This window comes from Triplophysa rosa, linkage group LG17 (assembly GCF_024868665.1).
Source record: "Triplophysa rosa linkage group LG17, Trosa_1v2, whole genome shotgun sequence".
Lineage (NCBI taxonomy): Eukaryota > Metazoa > Chordata > Actinopteri > Cypriniformes > Nemacheilidae > Triplophysa > Triplophysa rosa.
Genome location: NC_079906.1, coordinates 5,868,631 through 5,894,685, shown reverse-complemented (window position 1 = coordinate 5,894,685; position 26,055 = coordinate 5,868,631). Strand labels below are relative to the sequence as shown.

At 37.4% G+C, this 26,055-nt stretch overlaps 3 protein-coding genes across 4 annotated transcripts in view; 2 read left to right on the top strand and 1 right to left on the bottom strand.

Moving 5' to 3' along the window:
- pcsk5b (proprotein convertase subtilisin/kexin type 5b) overlaps window positions 1-10,169 on the top strand; it is a 48,937-nt gene extending 38,768 nt beyond the window's left edge. The window contains exons 16-21 of one of the 2 annotated variants that reach the window (XM_057356740.1): window positions 35-228; window positions 915-999; window positions 2,856-2,959; window positions 3,609-3,747; window positions 3,830-3,945; window positions 5,382-10,169. In XM_057356740.1, coding sequence (XP_057212723.1) covers window positions 35-228; window positions 915-999; window positions 2,856-2,959; window positions 3,609-3,747; window positions 3,830-3,945; window positions 5,382-5,488 — 745 coding nt within the window. In that variant the 3' untranslated portion in view covers window positions 5,489-10,169. Of the gene's footprint in view, window positions 1-34; window positions 229-914; window positions 1,000-2,855; window positions 2,960-3,608; window positions 3,748-3,829; window positions 3,946-5,372 lie in introns of both variants that reach the window. The other variant, XM_057356739.1, reaches the window with a different exon arrangement.
- Window positions 10,059-22,283, top strand: LOC130568089 (proprotein convertase subtilisin/kexin type 5-like; the record flags this gene model as incomplete). The annotated part of the gene is made up of 17 exons (XM_057356741.1): window positions 10,059-10,186; window positions 10,300-10,436; window positions 11,368-11,568; window positions 13,148-13,216; window positions 14,601-14,643; window positions 14,728-14,870; window positions 15,439-15,639; window positions 16,375-16,458; window positions 16,580-16,769; window positions 16,892-17,106; window positions 17,238-17,474; window positions 17,636-17,869; window positions 18,594-18,771; window positions 19,155-19,366; window positions 20,594-20,688; window positions 20,844-21,033; window positions 21,147-22,283. Coding segments are annotated over 17 exons (2,982 nt in total), but the record flags the coding sequence as incomplete, so codon positions are not given.
- Window positions 22,284-22,628: 345 nt separating this feature from the next.
- Window positions 22,629-25,417, bottom strand: rfk (riboflavin kinase). The gene is made up of 4 exons (XM_057356744.1): window positions 25,054-25,417; window positions 24,397-24,548; window positions 24,029-24,131; window positions 22,629-23,871 (listed from the first exon to the last, which is right to left on the bottom strand). Exons 1-4 carry the CDS (start codon window positions 25,133-25,135, stop codon window positions 23,723-23,725), a joined length of 486 nt encoding a protein of 161 aa, XP_057212727.1. The 5' UTR covers window positions 25,136-25,417; the 3' UTR covers window positions 22,629-23,722.
- Window positions 25,418-26,055: the final 638 nt, after the last annotated feature.

Genomic DNA, 26,055 nt, shown 5'->3' with positions numbered 1-26,055 from the left:
TCTGTCTTTCTATGCCTGTCTGCGTGCTCCTCAGGATGTGTGTGCCCGAGTGTCCGCCTGGATTTTTCCGGGACGATAAGAAGCGCTGTAAGAAATGCTCTCCCCTGTGCGAGTCTTGCGTTGGCAGTCGCAGCGATCAGTGTTCCACCTGCCGGTCGGGGCTGTACCTGATGGAGGGAGCCAACACCTGCGTCAGCTCCTGCCCAGATGGCTTCTACCTGGATCTCGGCAAGTCCATTCACACCTCGTGTCACTCTCATGAAAACCCTGCACGCTTATTGACAAGCTCTTCTCTCTTTCTTTTTTAAATGGATTTTTCCGCAAGGCTTGTAGTTGTAGGTTTTTTGTTACATGGTCACATGATCTTTCCTTGGCACATTCTACGAACGTTTAAAGGGACAGTTCACCCAAAAATGCACACTCTCAAGTTGTTCCAAACCTGTATAAACTTCTTGGTTTGGCTGAACACAAAGAAAGATATTTGGAAGAATTTTATCAAATGTGATTTCTGGGGCACCATTGACTACCATAGTAGAATTAAAAAAAATTGTTCTGTTGAACACAAAATTAGATATTTGGAAGAATTTAGGAAAACAAACAGCTCTGGGCCACCTTTGACTACCATTTAAATTTTTCCTACCATGGTAGTCAATGGTGGCCCAGAAATCTCAGCTTCTAACATTTTTTCTAAATATATTTCTTTGTGTTTAACAGAACATTTATACAGGTTTGGAACAACTTGAGGTTTATTTTTTTCATTTTTGGGTGAACCATCCCTTTAAATGACAATTTAAAAAGGTGAAACTATATTACGTTTCAGGCTCTGTTCGTTCTTATTTGAGAATAAGAACATGTATAGACACAATAATGGCATTAGTTGCATTTGAGGCCTTATGCAACATTTTGTGCCGCAGATTCCAGTATGTGTCGAAAATGCAGCGAGAACTGCAAGAAATGTACCTCAGCGAACATTTGCACAGAATGCAAGACTGGGCTCAGGTAAGACCTCCACGTCTCAAATACAATATTCTACCTCTCTTTTTGCCAAGATTTGGACTGAGGTATAGTCAGAATCTGTAGTCTGGTTTTGGTTGTTCGTAAACTGAGGCTCAGAGCATACCTGTGTAGCGCTACACTGAAAGCTATCATGGTAAGGTCACACTGACTAAACTGTGAAATATGGCTGGAGACATCCTGTTATACATGTTGTGAAGCGCTTAGGTTTCGATCTGTGCTGAAATACAGTCTCTAGTGAGCGATTCGGCTTGAGCTTTTCCTACATGAGATAAAGGAGCGAGTGAGAGAGAGGGAGAGAGGTGGAAAAACAGAGAGAAAGGCAAAAACAGGTCATGGCACACAATATGCCGTAATGCGGAGCAGCTGCTTTCTGTGAATGCTTAGGAAACATGTTCCAAGACTTCTCTGAATCCACCATGAAGGGGTTTACTTTGGACTTTAATCCTCCTTTGTTGATTTTTTCAGACTTGTTTAGACTACGACAGGTATGAAAGGGATGGCAGGAGAGACTAACATTTCTGCCTGCTGTCTAATTCATAAAGGGACAGTTCACCCAAAAATGAACGTTTTGTCATCATTTACTCACCCTCAGGTTGTTCCAAACCTGTATAAACGTACTTGTTCTGCTAAACACAAAGGAAGATATTTGGAAGAATGTCAGTAATCAAACAGATCTCATCCCCCATTGACTCCCATAGTGTTTATTTTCCCTACTATGGCAGTAAATGTTCATTTATTACTGTTTAGAGGAAGTCTTGTGAAGAAGGACTTATTGTTCACCTTACACAATAGTTTTGTTTATATATCAGAAAATCACTTTGTTCCATTGAAATAACGCAGAGTGCTGTATTGTTTCGCAAGATATTGTGTATTTTCCCCTATTTTTCTATTATAAACATAATTTATTTTGTAGATGTTTGCCAGCGATCAATAGCCTTCATTTTATTCTGGCACTTGCACACTGTCGGTAATACACCATTGAGGGGGAAAACATTTCCAATAGACTGAATTTTTATTTATTGTAAAAAAATCTCAAAAACACCATTTCATTTAAGTGCTTATTTCTCAAAATTTCCTAAGAAATTGAGGATAATTTCTTTCCTAAATGTAACAATTTGAGAAATATTTATCTCATTATTACTAATCTTTAGTTCTTGTTGAATAACATTTTAATTTAGTGGTTAAAGTCCCAGTGAAATAAAAATTACAATGCCTATTTTTTTCATTAAATATTGCAGCGTTTATTGTAAATAGTTTATCAATGTGGGTCATTCTCTTTTTAAAATTCATGCGCCCTCATAATCTAAAGTTAAAATCTGAAAATGCACTTCCTTCCTGTAATGACTATCCATCTCAAATGACGTATGTTAGACGGCTTGGGCGGAGCATCCGTTAACTCCTCCCCTTCAACTCAGTCTGCTGCCAGTTCCATTTCAAAATGCAACGGCTGTTTTTATACATCCAATCAAATCGCAGAAAAAGATGAAAGCCTCGCCCACTATTTGTCTCATAAGAAATTCCATTTCAATCGGAAATGCGTCAAAATACAGAAGTAAAAACGATCGCAACTTCCGGGTTCACGGGGACTTTAAGTTGAGTTTTTCTATAGTATGTTTTTTATCATTCTCTGGCGTCTGCTGATATGCTCTGGTGCCCCCTGGGAAGGCATTGGAAAAGCAATGGACTCGCTTTAACATGTTTCATTTTGTACAAAGTGAAAAGTGTGTAAGATTGTGTAGGAAATACAGAAACGTTGTGCCGTCAGTATGAATTTATCTGTTAAATCTCTTTATTCTGTCTCTCCCTCTTTCTGTTCTTCTGCCTTTCTTTACTGTTAGTCTACAGGGAAATAAGTGCCAGTTGAGCTGTGAACCTGGCACCTATTATAATGGGCACAGACGGCTGTGTGAAAAATGCCACCCTACTTGTGCCACCTGTGCAGGTAAAAACTGTTTATTACAGTCTTTACTTGCATTCTTTTGTACTTTAATTAATTATAACTTCTCATTTACAAGATCATTTTTCCTGGCTTTTAGCATGGTTTGTTTTTCTTCTAAATATCTAGCACCTTTGTAATGGATCTTTTTGTGGAAATAAAGCATCATGGGCACATACATTTGATATACAGAATTACTGTCATTTTCAAATTCTATATTTAAAGCATTAGTTCAGCGAAAAATGAACCTTTTCGTTCCAGAATAAAAGTTTGTTTACATAATAATAAATGTCTGTGCACTGTGCGTATTTATTTTGTATTTATAAAAACATACACATACATGTCTATGTTTAGTAAATATTTACATGTGTATATATTACTAGCTGTATGTAATTTAAATTATATATAAACACTTAATTGTTTTTATTTTGTTTTTTGTTCTTAAGTATATGCATGTTTGTGTATGTGTTCATAAATCCCAAATTAATATGCACAGTACACAGACATATATTATGTAAACACACACTTTTATTCTGGATGCGATTAATCGCGATTAATCGTTGAACAGCCCTAAATTGACGTATACATGATTGAATATATTTACTAAAGTATTCCAAATGATTTGCAATCTTGTAACGGTCCTCCCTGTGTTCAGGAACGGGCATGGAAGCGTGTAACGAGTGCGCTCTGGGCTTTTACTTCGAGGAGTGGCGCTGCGTCTCCAGCTGCAGTGTGGGATATTATTTGGCAGAACAGACGACGGATAATGGAGATGTCCAGAAATCTTGTCAGAAGTCAGTATCGCTGTGCTAAACATGAAAGGTTTTACACTAGAAACTGTAGTGATGCAATCTGACTGTCATCGTGATTCTTCAGATGTGACCCCACCTGTTTCGTGTGCACGGGTCCAGGAGAGAGAAACTGCAGCTCCTGTGTGAGCGGCTATAACCTGGAGAACGGCGTGTGTCTCGTCAGCACTGTTTGCAGAGATGGTGAGTATACTTCATTCATGTCCTGTCTTCACTTTTCATTTCGTGTTGTTTTTTCATCCAGTCTCTGATCTGAATCTTGCACGGTGTTGAATCAGGATTCATGGTGTCATGATTAAAAGCCCGTTACACCAACAATGATAACTGTTAGGGCTGTCATGATATCAGATTTTCACTTCACGGTAAAGGGCAAGTTATGGTCGTGCATTAGACTTTACGCCGTAGGCAACACGCCGGTTTTCATTTATACTTGTGCGTCATTGTCCGCGTCGACAGGCAATGACCACTAGGCGCCAGTGTCCACGCGCATGTTGTGTAACCAAGACAAAAGCTGAAGAAGATGCAGCTCGTTGTGTACGCTTTCTGAGAAGCATTAGCAGTGATAGCAGCAAGTAAACAGTCACTTTTGTTGCAGCTCGAGATGTTAATTTACTTAAATAATTCATTCGGAAATGCGTTTGCGTAAACATGACGCTATTGCAGTTTTTTTTACCTGAGGGAGGGGTTCAAACAAGACCAATCACAGCGCTTGCGGTCCGCATTGAGTTGACGCATTGTTATATTTTTGGAGAGGTGCGCGTCAGGCTACGTCGTAGCGTACGCTTCTCTACCTACTGCATACACACGAGGCACGACTATAAACACTTTACCCTGACCAAAATAATTCCCGGTTACGATATCATCACGATGTCTATTGAAATGTTTTTTTAATGAACAAATAATGCTAGAATTAACAAGGTTTCGATGATCATGGTTATTGTCAATACCAGTATATTTTCACACTCGTAATCGCTATAAAGGAGATAACTATAAAGAGAAAACGCAAAATTAAAAAATGACACTTAATTCGTTTTTAAATTGAACAAAAAACGAATTTTGACTGATGTAAAAAATAAAAAAATGAAAATAGATGCATTGATAATATAATTACCGAGAATTTGGTTAGCCCTGATAACCGCGAAGTGCAAAGCCGATATCGTGCCATTTAATTGAATTGAATGAAAACATGTCTATGTCACATTTTACCCCCAAATTTAGTCATATTCTTCATATTGCAATGCATAAAATGATATGATTTTGTGCTAGATAAAACCGTAGTGGTTCTCAAACTAGCCCTTTGTCCCATTTATTATTGATCTAGTATTTTGATTTTGGGGTGAATATGTTTTCTGACAGGTTTCTTGAGATTGATAACGAACAAATTTTCTCTTGATCATTTTCTAAATGTTTGTTTTCCTTTTCTTCCCGATGATCTTTCCCTTCAAATCTTTCCATGCTGGATTTCAATCCCACCTGGATATTCCTCCTCCCAACAATCAACCGGATTAACAAATGCAACCTTCACCTCTCACTGCGACCCAATCCACTTCCTGTCCGCTGACCAATCGCTCTGTCTCTGCTCCTCTCTCCTCTTCCTGCTCTGTGGAAAGCAAATGAAGAATCATGGGCTGAGGGGAGTTTCTGTGTGCTTGTGAAAAAGAACAATCTGTGCCAGAGGAAGGTTTTGCAGCAGCTCTGCTGTAGAACGTGTTCACTAAAGGGCTGAAGGAACCGCTCCGGCTACACTCGCCGCTCGCGTTCCGCTAATTTATATTCCATATGAGAACCTCTAATACGGGACTACATCGTGAGGTCTCTCGATGCCAGAACTACAACAAACCTACCTTTATCTGTGTGTGTGTGTGTGTGCGTGTGAAGCTGTCAGGGTGGTGCGACTGGGATCCGTAATAAACAACAAATCATACATGTCAGAATTTTGTGACCAAAGCATGGATGCCAAATTTTTTTAAATCTTTTTTTGTTTTGTTTCCGTTTTGGGTCCGAGGAAGACATGCTGGTGTTGACTTGCGCTTCATTTTTCCACAAGTACAATGAAAGCGATGATCAAAGCCGGTTGTGCACAATCTGAATAAATGACTCTCAGACAACCTCTAAGAGTTTCAGCAAGACCTTTATAAGTATATGGGAGAATAATAATCCATAGCACAGGTTCACTCATTGACTGGTACGAGGTACAGCAGGTACTTCCTGAAAGTGATGAGTGTTGTATTGACACGAATGACCTGGTAGTGCGCAGTGATGTACGTCATGACGTCCTCTCACTGTTCAAACATTCTTCACCTCAGGCCGTTTTTGTGTGTGCGTGCGTGATTGAGAAATACTTCATGGAAACCTAATCGTAACCGCAGGTGTTAGCGTAGCTCGGAAGATAAGACTTGACTAAAGTTAGTGATGCCTGAAATGGGGTGCGAAACACTTTTTTTTCATTCTTTTTTATCTTACCAGACCATCATAATATATCCTTAAAATGTTTGTTTTTTTAATCCCTATAGACTTGTATCTCCAATTCATAAACCGGTGTTAAAATTATAACCTGTGAAAATTTTCAGTGGTTTTACGTTCTTACGTTTCCCTCTGTGGCTATTTCTGCTCCATTGATTCATCATGCGTATTAAAAATTGAAACGGTTCTGTTTTAATGGCCGCCTAAAATAGTTCATTATTCCAGGTATTTATACGTATGAGAGATGGTCATGATGATGGAGTAAAATGACATCATCCTTTTATTTAGTCATGACTGGTGCTATTGATGTATTGGAACTGTTTGGACTGTGTACAATGAAAAGGGATGTTGCATTATTAAATTCACATTTGTGTCCAATCCAGTGATGCAAACCAACAAATATTTATCAATGCATTGTTTTTTTGTCCTAGTCCAAATTTTTGCGATGCATATTACACATGGCCGTATCCTGAAATAAGGGAGAAGCATTACATTTAAATCGGAAACGAGGTGAAATGTTTAGTTTTACTAATAATACTACACAACACCATTGGATTCTACATTCATTAAGGACATGTGTGACCAATCCACTTCTGCTCAATGTTAAGGGGATTTCTGTGTCTTTTATTTATGAATGATGTGGATTCAGATGACGTAGCCTTTTATTTATGAAAAAGATTTATAAATGCTCATGTAGGTGAAATGAGGTGAGTGTGGTGGGATGGGATTGTCCAACCACGCTCATCGTGTATTCAAAACGTTGTAGTACGATTCCTGCGGTACACTCAACATCACCTAACTAATGTTATATAGGATTACGTGAAATGTTCAAACGTGTTATATTTACTCTGGTCATGTTTTTTTTTTCTTATTGTATATATGTATTTTTATCACTATTAACCTTATAAATATATTTTGCACCCACGGTCAATTGATACGGGGAGGGGGGTGATCCAAGTTTTTTTCAAATTTGTTTTACATTTCTGTTTTTAGCCAGTTGCCACGAACGGTTAGTCTAGATGAAGATTTGTTGTAGTCAGGGCCAGGGAAAATGTTTTATGTAGAGAAGACTGGGAAAACAAATGGTTTACTGATCTTTTTATTAATGAACTTTAAAATAAAAACAAGACTCCAGAGAGATTATATGAGACTTTTGTTTGCTCTTTTAGATACTTCGCTTAAAAAATTAGTTGCTTTTGCAGAATATAGTTTAATTAATGGTTTGCAGAATATGTCTGTGCCATGGGCATCTCCGAATCCGATACCTCATTCCATGTGGCTTGTTATGAAAAGGTATGTTGTAATGCTGGGTTCACACCAAACGCGAACAATCGCGTTCCACGCTCTTTATTACTCGCGGGGAAAGTTAGTTATTTTCACATGAGTGACGCAAGCTGACAGATATTTTCAATTTGCGCGGCATGAGGAGATTGGCGCGTGTTCGCGGCAATCGCGCCGCCCGATTTGAGTCATTTGAATCGCCTGCTGCGATTTCGCGTCTTTGCATCGCCTGTATATGTAATTTACTCGTGCAAAACGCTTAATTCGCGTTTGGTGTGAGCCCCCTATTACTGTACTAAATTGACTAATTTACAAAATTTTTGAGCGATTAAAACAAATGATTAAAGACTGAAGGAAGGACTTGAGCCATGTCTAAGACCTTGGGGATGGACTCGTTTGAAATCTATAAAGATGTAATGCTGGGTTCACACCAAACGCGAACAATCGCGTTCCACGCTCTTTATTACGCGCGGGAAAAGTTCATTATTTACGTGTGAGTGACGCGATCTGACAGATATTTCAACCTTCGCGAAAAACAATATTGATGCTCGTTCGCGGCAATCGCGCCACCCGATTTGCGTCATCGGGTGCCGTGCGATTTGCGTCACTCGCCTGCCGTGAGTTCGTGTGTGTACGCGTCTTTGCTTTGACTTTGTATGTAATTTACTCGCGCAAAACGCTTAATTCGCGTTTGGTTTGAACCCAGTGTTAGACAATACACCACTGCTCTCATTGGCTTTAATAAAAATGTTTTGTGGTGTAGTGTTCTTGTGGTGAACCGGTGTGAGAATGATTTTCTGCCTCGCCTTGTTTTCTTTACAAAAGGCCCTTTTTGTTCGGAAAAGAACAATTCAGTATCTAACCGAGAAGTCTTATTTGTTGGGGAAGCCACAAGCGCTCGGATGCTGACAATACCGTTTGAAAGAGACAATATGCGTTCAGCCTTTTGTTTTGACCTGTGACTGATTCCTTCAAGAAAGGAATATTTGCACCCCCCGAGCAACTATTGTGACTGTCCCCGCGGGTGGATAACATGATAAAGCCATCACTGTGACTGCTAAACCTGTTTTCAGTTTTTACATGTCAAACGGCGGTTGTTATTTGTTTAGTTGATGTAGGATAATTTAGCTCGGGTAGGAGCTGCTGTGACTTTTGCGTTTGTACGGATGTTTTATTTAGGTAAGAGTTACAGTCATGTTGGGTCATTTGGGACGCGTTGTGTGTGAATGTTTGGTTCACGATTAAATGAATGGAGTGTGTCCGAGCGTAAGCCGGAGGTCGTATGAAGGGTCAGTCGACCACGGACCTCCAAGATTCTTTATGGTAAATCTCACAAACACACCGGTCAGTCTGGGGTCAAAGGTCAGCTCAATATCTTACGCTTTCTTCACAGTCCCATGACATCATGGTTGAGATCTGGGACAGGTTTGAATTCTGAGAACTTAAAAGCTTTAATGTTGTATTTAAATACTTCTTGATAGTTACTTTATATCTTTGAATTATAGATGAGAGTTAAAAAGCTGAGTTTGGGTTTTTATATTCTACCTTCACTCTGTTCCTATGTGAGATCAATATACAGTATTAGATATATATATTTTCTATCTCAAAATCATCTTTTTATAAATATTCAACTTTTCAGAAAGTTATTTTTAAAGACCTGCTGATCATACGGGTGCAGTGTGAATGGGTTTTAAACCAGGGTTTGGGCTCGCATGCTTTGTGAGCATTTTGATTTATAAATCTGGCGTTCTCATGGTCTTTAAATCATCTACAATCACAAACGGCATCTGGCCAAAACTTCATCCAGACGCCTTTCTCATTATCTCTAAAGCTCTGAACATATGAACTCAGGTAAGCACTTTGGTTTCCTTTTGTATTTTTCCATCTTTCCTTCTGGTTCTGAACTGGTTCTGGTTCAGATGTGCTTTTGTTAAAACATACAATATTTCTGATGCAGTTGGAAACATATATATGTAATAAATAAATCATCAAAATGTAAAGGCTACGGGTTTAATACACTTTCAAATTTGAAGCATTTAAACTTTGAAAATGAATTTGAAATTTAATACATGAAACTGAAAAACATTAATAATGTTACATGCAACATAAAATGACCCCAAAATGAATATTTTATTTACTCACCCTCGTGTCATTCAAAACCTGTATGACTGAAGATATGAAGATATTTCAAAGAATTTTTGGGAACCAAATAACATTGGATTCCATTGTATAGACAAAAAGCTACTGAAACATTTCACAAAATATCTTCTTTTGTGTTCCACAGAATGAAGTCATAATGACATGAGGATGAATAAATGCCATCATTTTTACTTTTTTAAGGGTGAACTATAAAATAAAAATATGTTGATGCAGGTTGTGCCTTGGTAGTTCACCCAATAGGATCAAACAGATGTCATATCCTAAAATAATCGCCATACATCATTACACCCCAAGTAAAGTTTGAACGATTACATGACTGTAGATATTATTTCTTTATGTAATTCACAGTCCTGCTCTCGCATTCAGACAGAGTGGGTGAGGTTTATTATTAATGTGTTTTCTATATCTGCATCTCAGGGGAGTATTTAGGCACACATCAGAAATGTCAACTCTGTCACGTCACATGTTACAAGTGCATAGGACCAGAGAGTGAAGACTGCATCAGCTGTTCATCCACCAGGTGATGCATGAACCAATGATGGCTTGTTTCTGATGGCAGCGTGGGTGGTTGCGATGCAGGAGGACTGGATGTCTGTTGTGAGGGTAAAGGTTTGAGTCTTTCATCTCTGGCAGGTTTTTCGATAAGGGCAGCTGTGTGATCCGATGTGATCCTGGGAAGTATCAGAGGGATGGACAGTGCCTTCTCTGCCACCACACGTGTCTTGAATGTAAAGATGAAGGACCGGATAGATGTACCCGCTGTGGCAAAGGTAACTCAAGTCTTAAACAATGGCCATTACTGCGTGAGATCAAGGAAAACTTGAAAGTATCATTTTTTTAGATATGGAATGGAACTAAAATCTAAAGGAAATCACAGGCGTTCTAGTTATGTTCAAGAGTAAACTTTTCATTTGGCTTGAAATTGTTCATTGTGATTGCCTTAAAAAAGTTGAACTTGCAATCATATACAATAATAAATGTAAACAAACTACTGTTGGAAAGTTATTATAAGTGATTGTTTTTTATATTATGTCCACATTTTAGAATAATAGTCGATTCATGATAATTATGAAATAACAAAAATGAGAATTACTGTGTGATGTGAAAAATTAAAATTTTATTTTATTTTAATGTCATTTAATGTAATATAATTTCATTTATCTGTACAATTATTTGAGATGATTTTAGATATTAAATATTTCAATGATTTGATTTGATTTTAAAATCAAACAGAAAATACAATAAAATAAATCAAAGATTTGTTATTTTTGAGCATTTTAAGAGTTAAGTCTTTGCTTTAAATTTGCAGAAGTGTTCTTTAGGCATTTTTTGTCAGTTTCTTCAGGTATCACCCTGGGATGCTCTTCAAACTGTATTGAAGGAATTCACATCTATTCTGGGCTCTTTTTCTTCATTATGTGGTCCAAGTCATTCATTTCAATTTGATTTAAAGGGGTCTTTTTTAAATATACTATTCTGTTACAAAGAAAGAAATTAATGTTGACACTAATGTTGAAATTATTTTAGTCATTCATACATAAACCTTCAAATTAAAAGGTTTTTGAGATCATGAAAACCTTTGAACTTCAAAATCACACTTCATACCCCCTCAATATTCAAACCAAAACTTCACCCTCGGGTAGGAATCCTGTGTTTTGGTTCTTATCATTTTATTCCTGATTCGTGTCTGTTTTCCTGCAGATAAGTCTGAAGTGGAGCGGTACCTTTTTAAAGGGGAGTGTCGTGAGAGCTGTCCAGAGGGTTATTACCATTCTTCAAAGGGAACGTGTGATCCCTGCCCTCCAAACTGCACAGTGTGTACTTCCCCAGGCCACTGCCTTTACTGCGCCCCCTCCTACTACCCCACAGACGGGAAATGTGCCAAACTGGAGTGCGGAGAGGGTCAGTTGCATCATACCCTTTTCAGAATGTTCTGGCTTGCTTATAGCTGTTTGCACACTTTATTTTTCTGACTGCTATTGGGATTCCGCTTCCTTTATTTTTGAGTGTAAAAATGATTCTATTAATGGATGAAATGTAGGTCCTGTATAGATACAAAAGACAACTCTATTATAGATGGTTTCATCGGACGTACGCGCCTGGCCAGGCACAAATTAATAAATTTAATTTAAATATAAATTTATATTTGTTAATTTATTTTAATATTTTATTGTGTTAAATTAAATTAAAACTACTCAACAGTTATTGATTCTTTGCGGAGGTCTACCGGAAGTTAAGTTTGGGCCACATAACATTTGTTTATGTTAACACTGAAACCGTCTAAAGTAATCTAATATTGCGAAAACCTCACAAATCCTTTTCAAATAAATTGTACACACTCTATAAACACATATAAATGGTAATATTCCGAAAGCTGGGACCCCAAAAGAAAAGTAAAATAACATGTACCTGTACGTATAATAAAATGTACACGTTTTTCCATGTTATGTTACACCTGATTTACAGTCTATTTCTGTAATTTGACCATTTTTATATCTTTTTATACCATTTTATATCCATATAAAACTGCATATTTCACCCCAAAATTATTATTTTATATTATTCTTGTATTGTTATGCATAAAACAATAATAATCAGCATTATTATTGTAATTGTATATTGTGTATATATTATTATAATTGTACATATTATTAATGAAAAAATGAACATTTTTTAACATTAACTTTATGAGAAACGCATTGCATTTCTGCATTATAAAATATGTGCCGCCTCCAACTGTACAATCAAATTAGCTTTACAAGTCATTTCAACTTACTAAATTTTTCTTTTGTTGTCGTAACTTATTAGAACTGAAATTGTCTATTTTGAGTTGAAATGATTTAATAATGAATGGTGTGAAAATATAGTGTATAAAATAAAGTGTCATAAAATATGATATATGAATCTTAATATGAAAGGGTAAAGGCTTTTTTGTTATAGAATACGTTTACTTTTGATTTGGAGGTTAAAATGTGATCAGGACGTGACTTTCTTGAACTTGAAGCACGTGTGCCATGCTGGATCGCTTTAAGCCGGCATCTATCTGGAGATCTAAGTAAATGATGTTTGGCTTCTCACGACACCCACTGCTGTTTATCTAATCTTCTTCACAAATTTCTATCGTGGTCAGAGATATGAAGTGCACGAGGGAAGAGCTTGACTGAGGGAGTCAGAAGAGAGACGATGGGGAGAAAATCTTCTCATTAGTGGCAGACATGTATAAACGGATCCTCTGCTATGGCCTTCAGGGCTACTGCACACTACCTGTCACATAATCTCTTTGTTTCATTTTCTTGACCTATTTATAGATTCACACGCACTTTCTTCCTCTTCCTACATGCTCGTACATGCATGTGATGTGGTTATTGTGTGTCATGGGTTTTCTTTCACTGTGTTGGCAACAGTATCTATATACTTTGGATTTTCTCTTCTTCTACTGACTGGAAGCTAATCCTGTCATAATACTTTGCTTCCTGCGCAGGTGAGGTAGCCGACCTGGATCATGAAGACTGTGTTACCTGTGAGGAAGGCTGTGAGAAATGCCTCAGCGGTCAGTATATCATTGAATGGATGTTAAATGCATATACCATTTATCATTATCATTGACAACTCTAGTAAAAGACCCCCTATCCATACTTTCGAAGGGATGGTTCACCCAAAAAGATATTCTGACATTTGATTGATTTATTCACCCTCATGCTGTGAAACACAAAAGAAAATTTTGTCTCAGTGTCCAGAAGTCAGTCCAGTGTTGTTTGGTTGGCAACATTCTTCAAAATATCTTCCTTTGTGTTCTGCAAAGGAATTAAAGTCATACAGGTCTGGAATGACATGAAAGTGAGTAAATGATAAAATATTTAAATTTTTGGGTGAACTATCCCTTTATGTGTCATTTAAACACTTAAAAAAGAAACATGTATTTATACATTTGTTAGATAAGAAATCGGAAGACCAAAGCAGACTATAAGTGAAGATAAGTGCCTATCACCAGCCTATTTTAGTCTGACAAACGATAAACGATCAAATCTTTCTAACACACAAATATGGGAGAAAAGTATGGCATACATACATAAAAAACGGTTCAGAATGCACTTGAACATAACGGTCACTGTATTGCGAACATTATGTTGTAAAATTGCCAAATTACTTATACAAAAAAAACCATAATATGATGTTTGTGATGTTTAAAGGATAGCCAATATTTGCACTTTTAACTTCAAAGTCATTCGTTACAGGGCAACAACAAACGTTATGTGGACCAAACTTAACTTCCGGTAGACCTCCACTTAGAATCAATTAGCCTACTGTTGAGTACTTTTCATTTTATTTAATACAATTCACATACAATAAGATATTAATATAAATTAATATTAATGCAATTTATATATAACCAAACACAGACCAAAAGTTTACTTTGTGCCAGTGCGTGCGTGCGTCCGTTGAAACCGTTGTTGTCTCTCTACAGCCCTGGTTGCACATTTTGATACCTCAAAACCCCAAGAAAGATATTGAAACATAAAAGCAGGTGTTTCATAAATGAATAACATTAGCATGTCATCGTATTGTTCCTATTATGCCTAAAAACCTCCATTAACCCCGAAAAGCTTCAGGACTCACGTGCTGTATTTGCAGCAATGGCGCCATCTGCTGGTCACTATAATAAATGCGCCCTAAAACTGCGGTCAGGACAAAACCTAGCACCAAGTATTTCAAAATGTTCTGCAATAAATAATATGGATTATAGGCGATAAAACTATTATTTTCTTTCTGTAGAACTTAGTTAAATGTGTACAATGTCTATAAAAACTGCTGCTTGTTGTTATAGAACAACATTACATTCAATTGCATTTTCACATTTGCCCCGATTTCTGCAACTGCTACATCATTTGAGTGAATTCCTGTATATGATAAAAGAGAATTAACTTTCCCTTCAGTAAATCCAGAGCACTGCATGGCTTGTTTGCCGGACTATTACCAGTAAGTCTAATGCTTTTGTCTTTGTGGTTATAATCTCTGTGTTAATGATGTAAAGAGTGATGGATGTTCAGCGTCTTTCTGCAGACTGGGATCAAGCTGTCGTAAGATATGTCCAGCTGGAACATTTGAGGAGAAGTATTTGAAGACATGTGCTCGATGTGGCGATAACTGTGTGACCTGTGATGACACTGACTGTTATCTGTGTGAGGACGGCTTCTTGCTGTCAGGTAATATACTGTAACATGTTGACCTCTCGTTGTATTGGCCTTCATTCATCAACAAACCTAAAACTTTTTTTCTTTACAGATACAGAGAAACTAAGAAATATACGATAAATGGCTATTGTCTTTAATTTGATCTCTTTCAAAATGGTTTTGTTTTATTTTATTTTTAAATATTGGCAAGTCCATCCATTTAGTTAACCCCGGTCTAAAACATCTATTTGGGGTTTTATTGTGATCAATGTTTACCCAATATTCAGAAAACACAATATATAAACATTCTTATGTAAGAGGGTTTAGATCTAATAGTTTGAAACCAACATACAACAACTGCTATAAAACCACACATGTAATAATGTAATTCTCCTTTTTCTCCAAACCTTCTAATTACTGAAATATAGGATGTGTGTCAACTTTCCCATGTGACAACTAGCCCCAGTCACCCTAAAAATCTGATGGTTGTGAGGCGTTGCTCCCTTGTGTTAGATGATTTGTATCCCGTCTGCACACCCTTCATATAAACCCATACCCGTATACTGAAGGAGCTTCATACTGTTGTCCTGTTCACCTGTAGATGGCACCTGTGTAAACACGTGTAAGGAGGGTTTCTATAGCGACATGAAGCAGGAGTGTGAGCCGTGTCATCACGCGTGTCGTTCATGTGGCGGTCCGAATCATGACGACTGTGATACATGTGAAGATGACATGAGTCCGATGGATGGTCAGTGTGTCAGCAAGAGCAAGATCAAGTGTCCTGATGGAACATTTCTTAGCGGTAAGACATTCATTTAACTCATAACATTATGTGCATGTTATGTATATAGTATAGTATATGTTATGTTATGTTATGTTGTGTTGTGTTGTGTTGTGTTGTTATGTTGTTATGTTATGTGTTATGTTATGTTATGTTGTGTTGTGTTATGTTATGTTGTGTTGTGTTGTGTTGTGTTGTGTTGTGTTGTGTTGTGTTGTGTTGTGTTGTGTTGTGTTATGTGTTCTGTTATAACACATAACAGACCAGAACACACAACAACACAACACAACACAACACAACACAACAGAACACATAACACATAATTAATCTTTTGACAGCCCTAGTTATTTTATTTTATGTGATGTGATGTTGTGTTATTTTATGTGACGTGATGTGATGTTATGTGTTATTTTATGTCACGTGATGTGATGTTATGTGTTATTTTATGTCACGTGATGTGATGTTATGTGTTATTTTATGTCATGTGATGTTATGTGTTATTTTATGTGACGTGATGTTATGTGTTATTTTATGTGATGTGATGTTTATGTGATGCAATAATTCAGCTTCTGAAAAAAAACAAAATGATGGCCTTCTGAACATCTGAAGCTACTTTCTGTATTGTTTCTGTAAATATTGCTTATTATGGCTTTAAATTTTATTTTGGCCCCAAATTATTTGTTTATTAATCATGTTATGTTATGTTTTGTGTGCCGTTATGTGTTATGTTATGATTTTTATTTGATTTGTGTGTAGGTCAGGGTGTGTGTGAGCAGTGTCGTTCCACCTGTAAGTCCTGCTCAGGGCCGGAGAAAGATCAGTGCGAGTCCTGTCCAAAAGGTGATTCCAGCGCACGTCATTTTTCGCTCAGACATCCAGAAAAACAATTAGGACATACTTGAAATCTATCCATCAAATGTACTCATCTGAAATCTATGGGTATGTTCTTCTATTTACACAGGAATATTTCTTACCAATGGCCAGACGTGCGTGTCCGATTGTCAGGCTGAGACGTATGGGAACCGGACGAGTGGACGCTGTGAAGATTGTTCAGCAGGCTGTTCGAAGTGTCAGGACGCTCATCACTGTGTGAAATGCAAAGCGGGTCAACTCTATCTGCAGGATGACAAATGTGTCGCAGAGTGTAAAAGGTTCATGGACATGTGTATCCTAAATAGTGTGCAAGTTTAGAAGGAATCTGTCCTTCTAAAAGGAATCTGTTTCCCAGTTCAAGTTAATGTGGCCTATGATAGTTCACACGGTGTTTTCACAGGGGTTACCCAGATGATGGTGTGTGTCGCAGCTGTGCGGCGGGTTGTGCTTCCTGTGATGGGGAAACCAAGAACTGTCTGAGCTGTGAAGAAGACTACCTGCGTATCAAACACACCTGTGTGCAAGACTGTCCGCCCAAACACTTTGTTAAAGATGGAGCGTGTGAGCGCTGTCCAGGCGGCTGTGCCGAATGTGATCATACTCGCACATGCGGTGGTGAGGAACTCGGCTGTCTATATCCATCTATATACAGTATCTGTCTGTATTGTGCAATGTATTGATCTATTAATAGTGAATTACACAACCCATTCCATTTTCTGATTGTGTGGTCATGCTGTGTCTGTCAGAGTGTTTGGAGTATTACTTCCTGCATGAGGGCGGGTGTCACGATGACTGCCCTGAAGGCTTCTTCACAAACGTCCAGCAGAAACGCTGTGAGCCCTGTCACACTGACTGCGCAGCATGTGATGGACCAGACCCGGATGACTGCATCTCCTGCAAGGGTTCGAGGGCTTTACGCTATAACGGAAAGTGTCTGAACAACTGTCCGTCAGACACTTACCTGGACGAAACGGAGTGTCGAGGTGTGCTCTTGTATTTATGTGCTAATATAATATAACTACTGTAATGTGGACGTGTTAAGTCACTTACCGTGTTTGCAAATGTAACAATCATTTGTTCACATTTTTCAAGTTTCATTTCTTCTCTTAACTGCTGCTTAAACCAATTCATGTGTTTATCTTAGACTGTGACAGGTCCTGCCTGATGTGTTCAGGGCCCGGCCCGTCCTCGTGCCTGACCTGCGGCACCAACATGAGGAAAGATGTGAACGGTCACTGCGAGTTCTTCAGCGACTGCTCTCCGCACATGTTCGTGGGTAGTAACGGGCAGTGCCGGCGGTGCCACCCCAGCTGCCTCCGCTGTTCCGGCTCAGGCAAAGATCACTGCCTCGCCTGCAACGCCAAACACTTCCTGCTTAGTAAGAATCCTCACGAATTTGTGCATAAGTGAACATAAATAACATCATTTTAGGTCTACAAGAGACATTTGATATTTCAACATTTGATAATCTTCACAAATGTAATGTAACAGTAGCAGTTAATTAACCACAAAATAAAACTTCTGTCATCGTTTACTCACCCTCGTGTCATCATTTTAAACCTGTGCGACTTTCTTTCTTCTGCAGAGCACAAAAGAAGATATTTTGAAGAATGTTGGTATCAGGAAACCGTCGGTCCCCATTGACTTGCATTGGTTTTGTGTCCATACAATAGAAAACAATGGAGACCAACGTTTTTTTGTTTACCAACATTCTTCAAAATATCTTCTTAAAGAAAGAAAGTCATACAAAAGGGTAAATGATGACAGAATGTTCATTTTTGGGTGAACTTTCCCTTTAAAGTCCCTTTTTTCTGTTTCATTGTTGCTATTAAATTGCAAAGTAACCACGAAAAAGCGTTAAATAACATATTAGAAATACTGATGTATTACATGAACATTTACATTTAGTCATTTAGCAGACGCTTTTATCCGAAGCAACGTACAAAGTAGGGGAAAAACAGTAGAAGCAATTTGTGCAACAAAAGAACAACAATGCATAGGTGCAGTACAACTGGTCTCAGTCAGCCTATCACAGTATACGAAGCTAAGTGGAATATATCATATAAACACAAAATAATGTTATTTGTATGTGTATTTGTCAGATCAGACATGTGTGTCCACGTGTCCGAGTGGTTACTATGGTGATGAGGAGAGGCAGGAATGTGTTCATTGTCACATGAACTGTGCGTCCTGCAGTGGCCATCACAGTAATGACTGTCTAACATGTAAAGCAAGCCTGTTTCTGCTCGGACACAGCTGCTTTTCCACCTGTCCACCGAGGTATCGCATAACTGAGCGTTGACCTTTATTTTTCTCTCACACACAAAATCTATTTGGTTTTATTTTGTAGAGATGGGTGGTATTCAATTTTTGTAGTGTAACATGTAAAACTGGAACATGAAAGGTATATTCTTAAAGCAACTCATGTAAACACCTTAATCGTAACATTAGCTTACTCAGAATAACTAAGGCAAATAATTTGATTACTGACGTCCATGTAAACGTGGTCATTGTCTCACGTACATGAATCCACTGTTCCAGATGACCCTAATTCTTCCTGTTAATTGTAAAAATCTGCACAGAGTTCCATAATAACACCATCTTACATTCTATAACCTCTATTTGCTATATATAAAAACCATACCCACATATTTCTCCCTTAGTTTCTTTGTAAACAGCAGCAGTGGAGTGTGTCAAGCTTGTGATCGTACGTGTGAGGAATGTTCAGGAAGCGGTGGTTTCTGTCTCAGCTGTAGAGATGGATATCTTCTTTTCAGAAAGTCCGGCCTCTGTCTGCATGCATGCCCATCACATTACTTTCCTGATGATGACAGAGAGTGCAAGCGATGCCACCCTACCTGTAAAACATGTGAAGGTAAGAAGCCCCGAGACCTCAAGTTTTTGTTTACTTTCATTGAAGGTTGTCTATAACCTTTAAAGGGACAGTTCACCCAAAAATTAAAATTCTGACATCATTTACTCACCCCCGTGTTGTTGCAAATCTGTATACATTTTGATGAACACAGAGAAAGAAATTTAGAAGAATGCTTGTAATCAAACAGTTCTAGGCCACCATTGACTACCATAGTAGGAAAAATACTTTAACAGAACAAAGAAATTTACAAACACAAAAGAAGACATTTTGATGTAGGAAAGCAAACAGTTCTAGGGCACCATTGACTACCATATTAGGAAATATGACAATGGTAGTCAAAAGTGCCCCAGAACTGTTTGCTTTCCTACATTCTTCAAAATATCTTATTTTTGTTTAACAGAACAAAGACATTTATTAAGCTTTTTTTTCCCACTATGGTAGACAATGGTGCCCCAGAACTGTTTGCTGTCCTACATTCTTCAAAATATCTTCTTTTGTGTTCATCAGAACAAAGACATTCATACAGATTTGGAACAACTTGAGGGTGATTAAATAATGACAGAATTTTCATTTTTAGGTGAACTATTCCTTTAAACCTACATGGTGATTAACCAAAGGATCTGACATCAGTGGATTTTTATTGTACATTTTTACATTTACATTTAGCAGACGCTTATATCCAAAATAATTTACAACATTTAGGAAAGTTAGAGAGCCATTAATATAAGAGGGAAGAAAGGAGGGATAACGATTTAACTTTCATTTAGTCTTGAAGCTTTTTGAATCTTGAGTCACAGTAGCTCAGGTACACAATGTAGCCTAATAATGGCTGAATTGTTTTGGATTTCTGTGGAATTTTGACCTTGCTGCATTGCATGCGTTTATAAAACAATATCTTAGACGTTAGTTCATCTAGTGGGTAATAAACTGTAATATAAATGTAATCTAATATCAATGTGTAAATATTTTTATGAGGTGGCTAATTCTTATAAATTTGCACAATGTGAATTGTACAAATTTTTTTAGAAAAAAGCAATATTAAATATGGAACCTAACGCCACTGTCGCAAAAGCAAATCGTACTAAAACACAATAAGATCAGAAGAATTTTAATGCAAATTAGCCACCTCGTAAAATAGTTGAAAATTCCTGTGATGTTTTGTTGCGAAGGTCGATCCCATGCGTTTAATCATGTTATTTATGAATGTGTTTTGTGTTGTGTAAACAGGATCTGGGGCTATCTACTGTACATCGTGTTACGAAGGTTTTGGGATGTTAGCAGGAATCTGCTCGTCTGACTGTCTAAGTGGACAATATAAAACGGTAAATGTCTTTTAATACTTCATAAAAACAGAACCCTGGTTAGATGAAGTTTCAATTTCATCCCATCCATTAGTTATTTTCTTATTAAAATATTTTCGAATTTTGCTTGTTTCTTGACATGCTGTATGCCTGCTTTTTGTTTTTGTTTCGCACAGAATGACACTTGTGCATATTGTGATCAATCGTGTAATGAATGTAAGGGTCCTGGGCCCTACAACTGCACCGGATGCCCTGCTCTGCAGCGCCTCTCAGAGGACGGCAGGTGTCTTTCTTGCTGTGGAGAAGACACACACAGACATTCCTCAAGATTTCCCTGGGAATGCTGCCTGTGCAATGAACTGGACGGTAAAATATACAATCTGTGTTTCAACAGCATCTTATCGTATTGACGTGTATCACAGGCACATGCAATATAAAACCTTTTGCTCTCTAAATCTGATTTTCTTTTCATTTCTCAGATGAATGCGATGTCAGACTGAACTACAACTTTTTCCGCAAAGGGCCACTGCCTTCAGTTCGTCCTGGCGTTGTTGTTTTCACAGTCATATTTGTGCTGGTGAGCTTGTGGTTTGCCATTTTTTCCTTCCTGCATTTTCGACGGAGGACCCCCTCAAAGCCCATTGTCAAATCAAACGGCTACGCCAAAATCCCAGACGACCCCTTTACTTCCGCCACCCTTAAAGACAGCGTACAGCCGGAATACTGCGACAAAGATGAAGACCAAGAGGATGAGGATGAGGACGACGATATCGTTTACATGGGAAGGGACGGGATAGTGTATCGGAAGTTTAAATACAGCATGTTAGAGGGGGAGGAGCCGGAAGAGGAGGCGGAGTTAGAGTATGATGATGGTATACATTCTTACATAAAACATCATTTTTAAATTGTTAATATTCTTTTGTTTATTTGTCTTTGTGCATATCAATATTTTATTTATTACAGATGATTTTAGTCAATTGTGACATAGTGAGGAAAGTTTACGTTAATATCGCCTTATCACCAATTTTATGTTAATATGAAATGTAGTTTGCATCCCATTTTAAATGTGGGACTTGATGTGTTGGGATTGTGAAAAGGGGGCTTTATTTTGACAAAAGTGCATGAAGAACAAACTTTTTTATAATATTGTGTGCTATGCATTATGAGCAAATATGCACGAAACGATTTTAGTCAACTTTGTTTTATGTTGACTAGTGCAAAAGCACAAACAATGTTGGCAAGTTTGTATTAACAAATGTTTGCAAATACTGCAGTAATTTTAGTAGATTTGTTTTTAATGTCAACAGCATGTCTTGTTGATTGATGCTGTGAATGATTTACATTGTACAGATGACAATATGCACTTTGTCAAATAAATGAAACTATGTTTAGATGGATACAGATAGGTATCTGTATAAAGAATTTGGTGTCATGGCTATTTGCAGTGGGTTTATGCAGCTCTTGAAAAAGTAAGAAACCACTTTACTAAGTATGTGTTTAAGTAAAATGATCATTTTTGGCACTCCTAATGTTTGTTTTCATTGAAATTTAACATACACTGGACTGGAATAAGTGCAATACCTGCAAAAATGTTGATTAAAGCAAATTTGAAGTGGTCTCTTATGGGTTTTATTTTAGAGCTGTATCAGATTAGTTGATCAAAATGATCACAGTGCTGATGCCATCACATGTGACGTCAAATATTATATATAGTCGAGTAACATTAGATCAAATCAGTCTGAGCTTTTGAATCGAATGAAACTCTAAACCAAAAGTCAGCTGATCTCGGATGAATGTGTATGACGTATAACGAAACGGTCAGTTCTGGAATTGATACTGATTGGTTGAGCGAACATTTCTCAAAATATTTTCCTTTGTGTTCTGTAGAAAAAAGGAAGTAGCACAGATTTGGAATGACATGAGAGTAAATGATGAAGGAATTTTAACACAATGGTGCAAAACAAGCAATGAACGACAAACTTATTTCTAATGAATGCTTTATTATTATTATAGAACCCGAAATAATTCGATGTATGTGACATCAAGAAAGAGTTGCCCTGTTTTGATTCCATAGATCTGTAAACAGACAACATTAAAACAAAACACAAACAAGGCATTGTTTTTGAATTATTAGTCAAGCTTAATGGAATGCCTGGTTGTGCAGTAACTGTTTCTAGTGTTGCGATTCATCATATTTAAGGCACCGTCCTGACATAAGCAAATTATTTACATTTGAGAAAACATTGGTTAATGCCCAAAGTCTAAATAATAGCACCTAAACATTAAATGATTGTGAAAGTACCATCATACAGATTTAACAGAGAACTGCTACAGTTTGATACTATACCAGCAGCAACAGAACTAACGTTAACTGACAACCAGTTGACCAAACTCCTGTCTGTTGAGTCTCTGTAAAAACGTTTAACCAGATTACATGAAAAAAGGCAGAGGTTATTTTAGGTGAAGGTCTATCACTGATACAATTGTTTGCTAAACAGGGCATCTGTATACGCTCGTAAATATTAAAAAGATAAATACAATTCACTTTAATAATTATGTACAGCCAAATTTAGATTCAGTCACTGCAATCTGTGTAACCAGTCGCTCTTTTTTTTTGAGGGGCTCTTTTTTATCTCAGTCTTGGACTTCCACCTCAGGGCACACCGCGGTTCTGTGAGAACCATATAAAAACCACTCGTTTTGTGTCGAAGAAATTCCCTATCGGAGATACAGAATGATTCATTTAAAGAGGAATTACAGCAGAAAGATGAATTTTGTTTCAACTCCCCGACTAAACGTATCTGGTAAACTGAGCATATTCTGGAAAGAAATCTCCCATTCACAATGTGTAACATTACGTAAGCAATTTTTTTTTCTCGCGGGATATGATTCGACTTCCAATTGAGGCATTTCACGTAAACTGAAGAGAAACATCAGTGGTTCTGCTTTATGAAACCTTAAATCCCTCTTTCCACAACATAATAAAATAATCAAAATATAACCGGGATATTTTTTAAATACAAAAACAATAAACTGCAGAGAGACCATCATAATATTATAATCTGTGCCCGTTCATGATCTGATCGGCTGTTGTAGATCTTGATGTTTTGAAGAAGTTATCCTCCTTCAGTTTTAAGTGTTCCGGAAGATCCAGCTTTGTCTTTGCCTCTTCAATGTCACTGCGAACCGCTGAAATTAACTCATCTGTAATGTAGACAAAACTTCAAGTTAGTGTGACGTGAATCCTTTGCGCCATTGTATTGACACTAGGTTTAATCTTGTTTATATGATGTGAAAAGGTTTGTTTGGGTGCGCGTACAGGATGTTGTGGGATTAAAGTGGGGGCGTTTAAAGCAGTTACCGAGTGATGCGAATCCTTTCTCAGGACGAATGTAACCGATCATAGCCACACTCAATATCTGGCCATAGAAATCTTCCTTGAACGTGTGGATCACATGCGTTTCCTACCACAAGGAACAAAAAGAGGCAGAAATGTATTATGTGTGACATCATATGCATTACGAGTCATTAAGGAAATAGTGGCAACATTTTCAAGCTAACGTCACTCTATTTTTGGCTGAAATATCCTTTTAAAGAGTCAGCAGCATAACAATGACTATTAGTTTCAACACATAATAGTCACAGGGTATGTCTGCATATTTTAAAAGCAAAGAGTTCTTCCAAACTCATGGAAGGTTGCACCCTTGAATGGTCTTAAGATGGACTCACCATTGATTTCTTCCTGTTTTTGTAGTAAGGATTCCAGCCAATGCTCATGACCATCTTGTGAACGTCTCCGTTACCCACACGTGCCCACCCGTAGTATATACCAGTGTTGATGTCAGCAGGGAGACCGTCCACCACCGACTCTGGGAAGTTGGCTGAGATCGAAAGAAAATGTTACTTTAAACATTCTGTTCAAAAGAACAATTCTAATGGTTACAATAACAATTTTCATTATGAATCGTGCGCTTTTTACAATTCAAAATCCACAACAAAATTCCTTTGTGTAGTAATGAATGACAGATACGATTTGGTGCCCATCCACCCGACAGAACCCAACACATTACCAGTAGAGACCCAAAGTGACTATTATAGTTAAATGATATACATTAAACACACTTAAACCAATACAATTACCATTATAACCACTACTTGTGAGTCGGTGTTTTAGTAAAGACAGGTCTTATGTAACGAATGTAGCATTTATCAACATTTGTTGTCTATTTAAACTGGCAAAATGTTGGTTAAATAACCACATAGATTCACAATCACTTAAACAACTTGGGCCCACAGTAACAATGTCGAAATAACGTCGTATTTGAAAGAGTTTAAAGAGACGTTACAGTGGTGTCTTTAAACGATAACACACAGGAATAGTCTCACCTGTCGGGATTCCCAGATCTTTACTTCCTCGTCCAAACCCGTGGATGACTTTTCCTCGGCAGAAATACGGTAAACTCCTCATGTCGTGTAAGGTTAAACTGATGGGAGTGATACAGTGACCCGGTTATTCTAGACTCTTCCGTCTTTTTTAAATGGACCCGTTTAAAAAAAACCTCAAAAATATGAGGTCAATAAAACGACCCTTTTCGAGTTTCGAGCTTTAGAGTACTGAGAAAATGTGTCAAAATGAAGTCCGCCAGAATGAGGGGAAAGGTAGTTCCTTACTGTAATGTCACCAGCACACCAAGCGTTTGTATGACAGTCATCATGACACCGGCAGCAGGTTTATTCAACGACCTTCGCTGACGTATTTCCTGATTCAGTTTAAAAGTCCTGCAGATTTACAACGGAAATGAATAAAACACTTTTTTTCATAATACCTAATTTTATGTGCAATTAAATAATTCAACCACCATTATCCATGCTTGGATAAAAACAATTATCATTTTATTTGGGTAATGTGTTTTTATGGCAGGAACAATAACGCCTGTTCGTCCCCAAAGACCCAACCCGTCACATGTGACCAAGATAAAAATATTTTAAAAGGGTCAAATGTCAAAAATTTACATAAAAAAATATGTATATATATACAGTGTTGGGTGTAACTAGTTACTAGGTAATTAGTTACTGTAATTTAATTACTTTTCCCTTGAAAAAGTAAAGTAAGGGATTACTCTTATTTATTCTGTAATTAAATTACAGTTACTTCTGATGTAATTTAACTAAATATTGTGTTATATATTCAATAGTGGAAAGACATCAAAATGATAAGCCTAACTTTAAAATGTATGCTTTAATGTATCCTTCAATTATTAGAATAATTTATGTAGTTATTTATTTGAATGAATTAAATAAGCCGTTTCAAGTATATCCTTGGAATTCATTCTAATCAAGGTTGATATGGGACATAGAAAGTAATTAATAAGTAATTAAATACTTTTT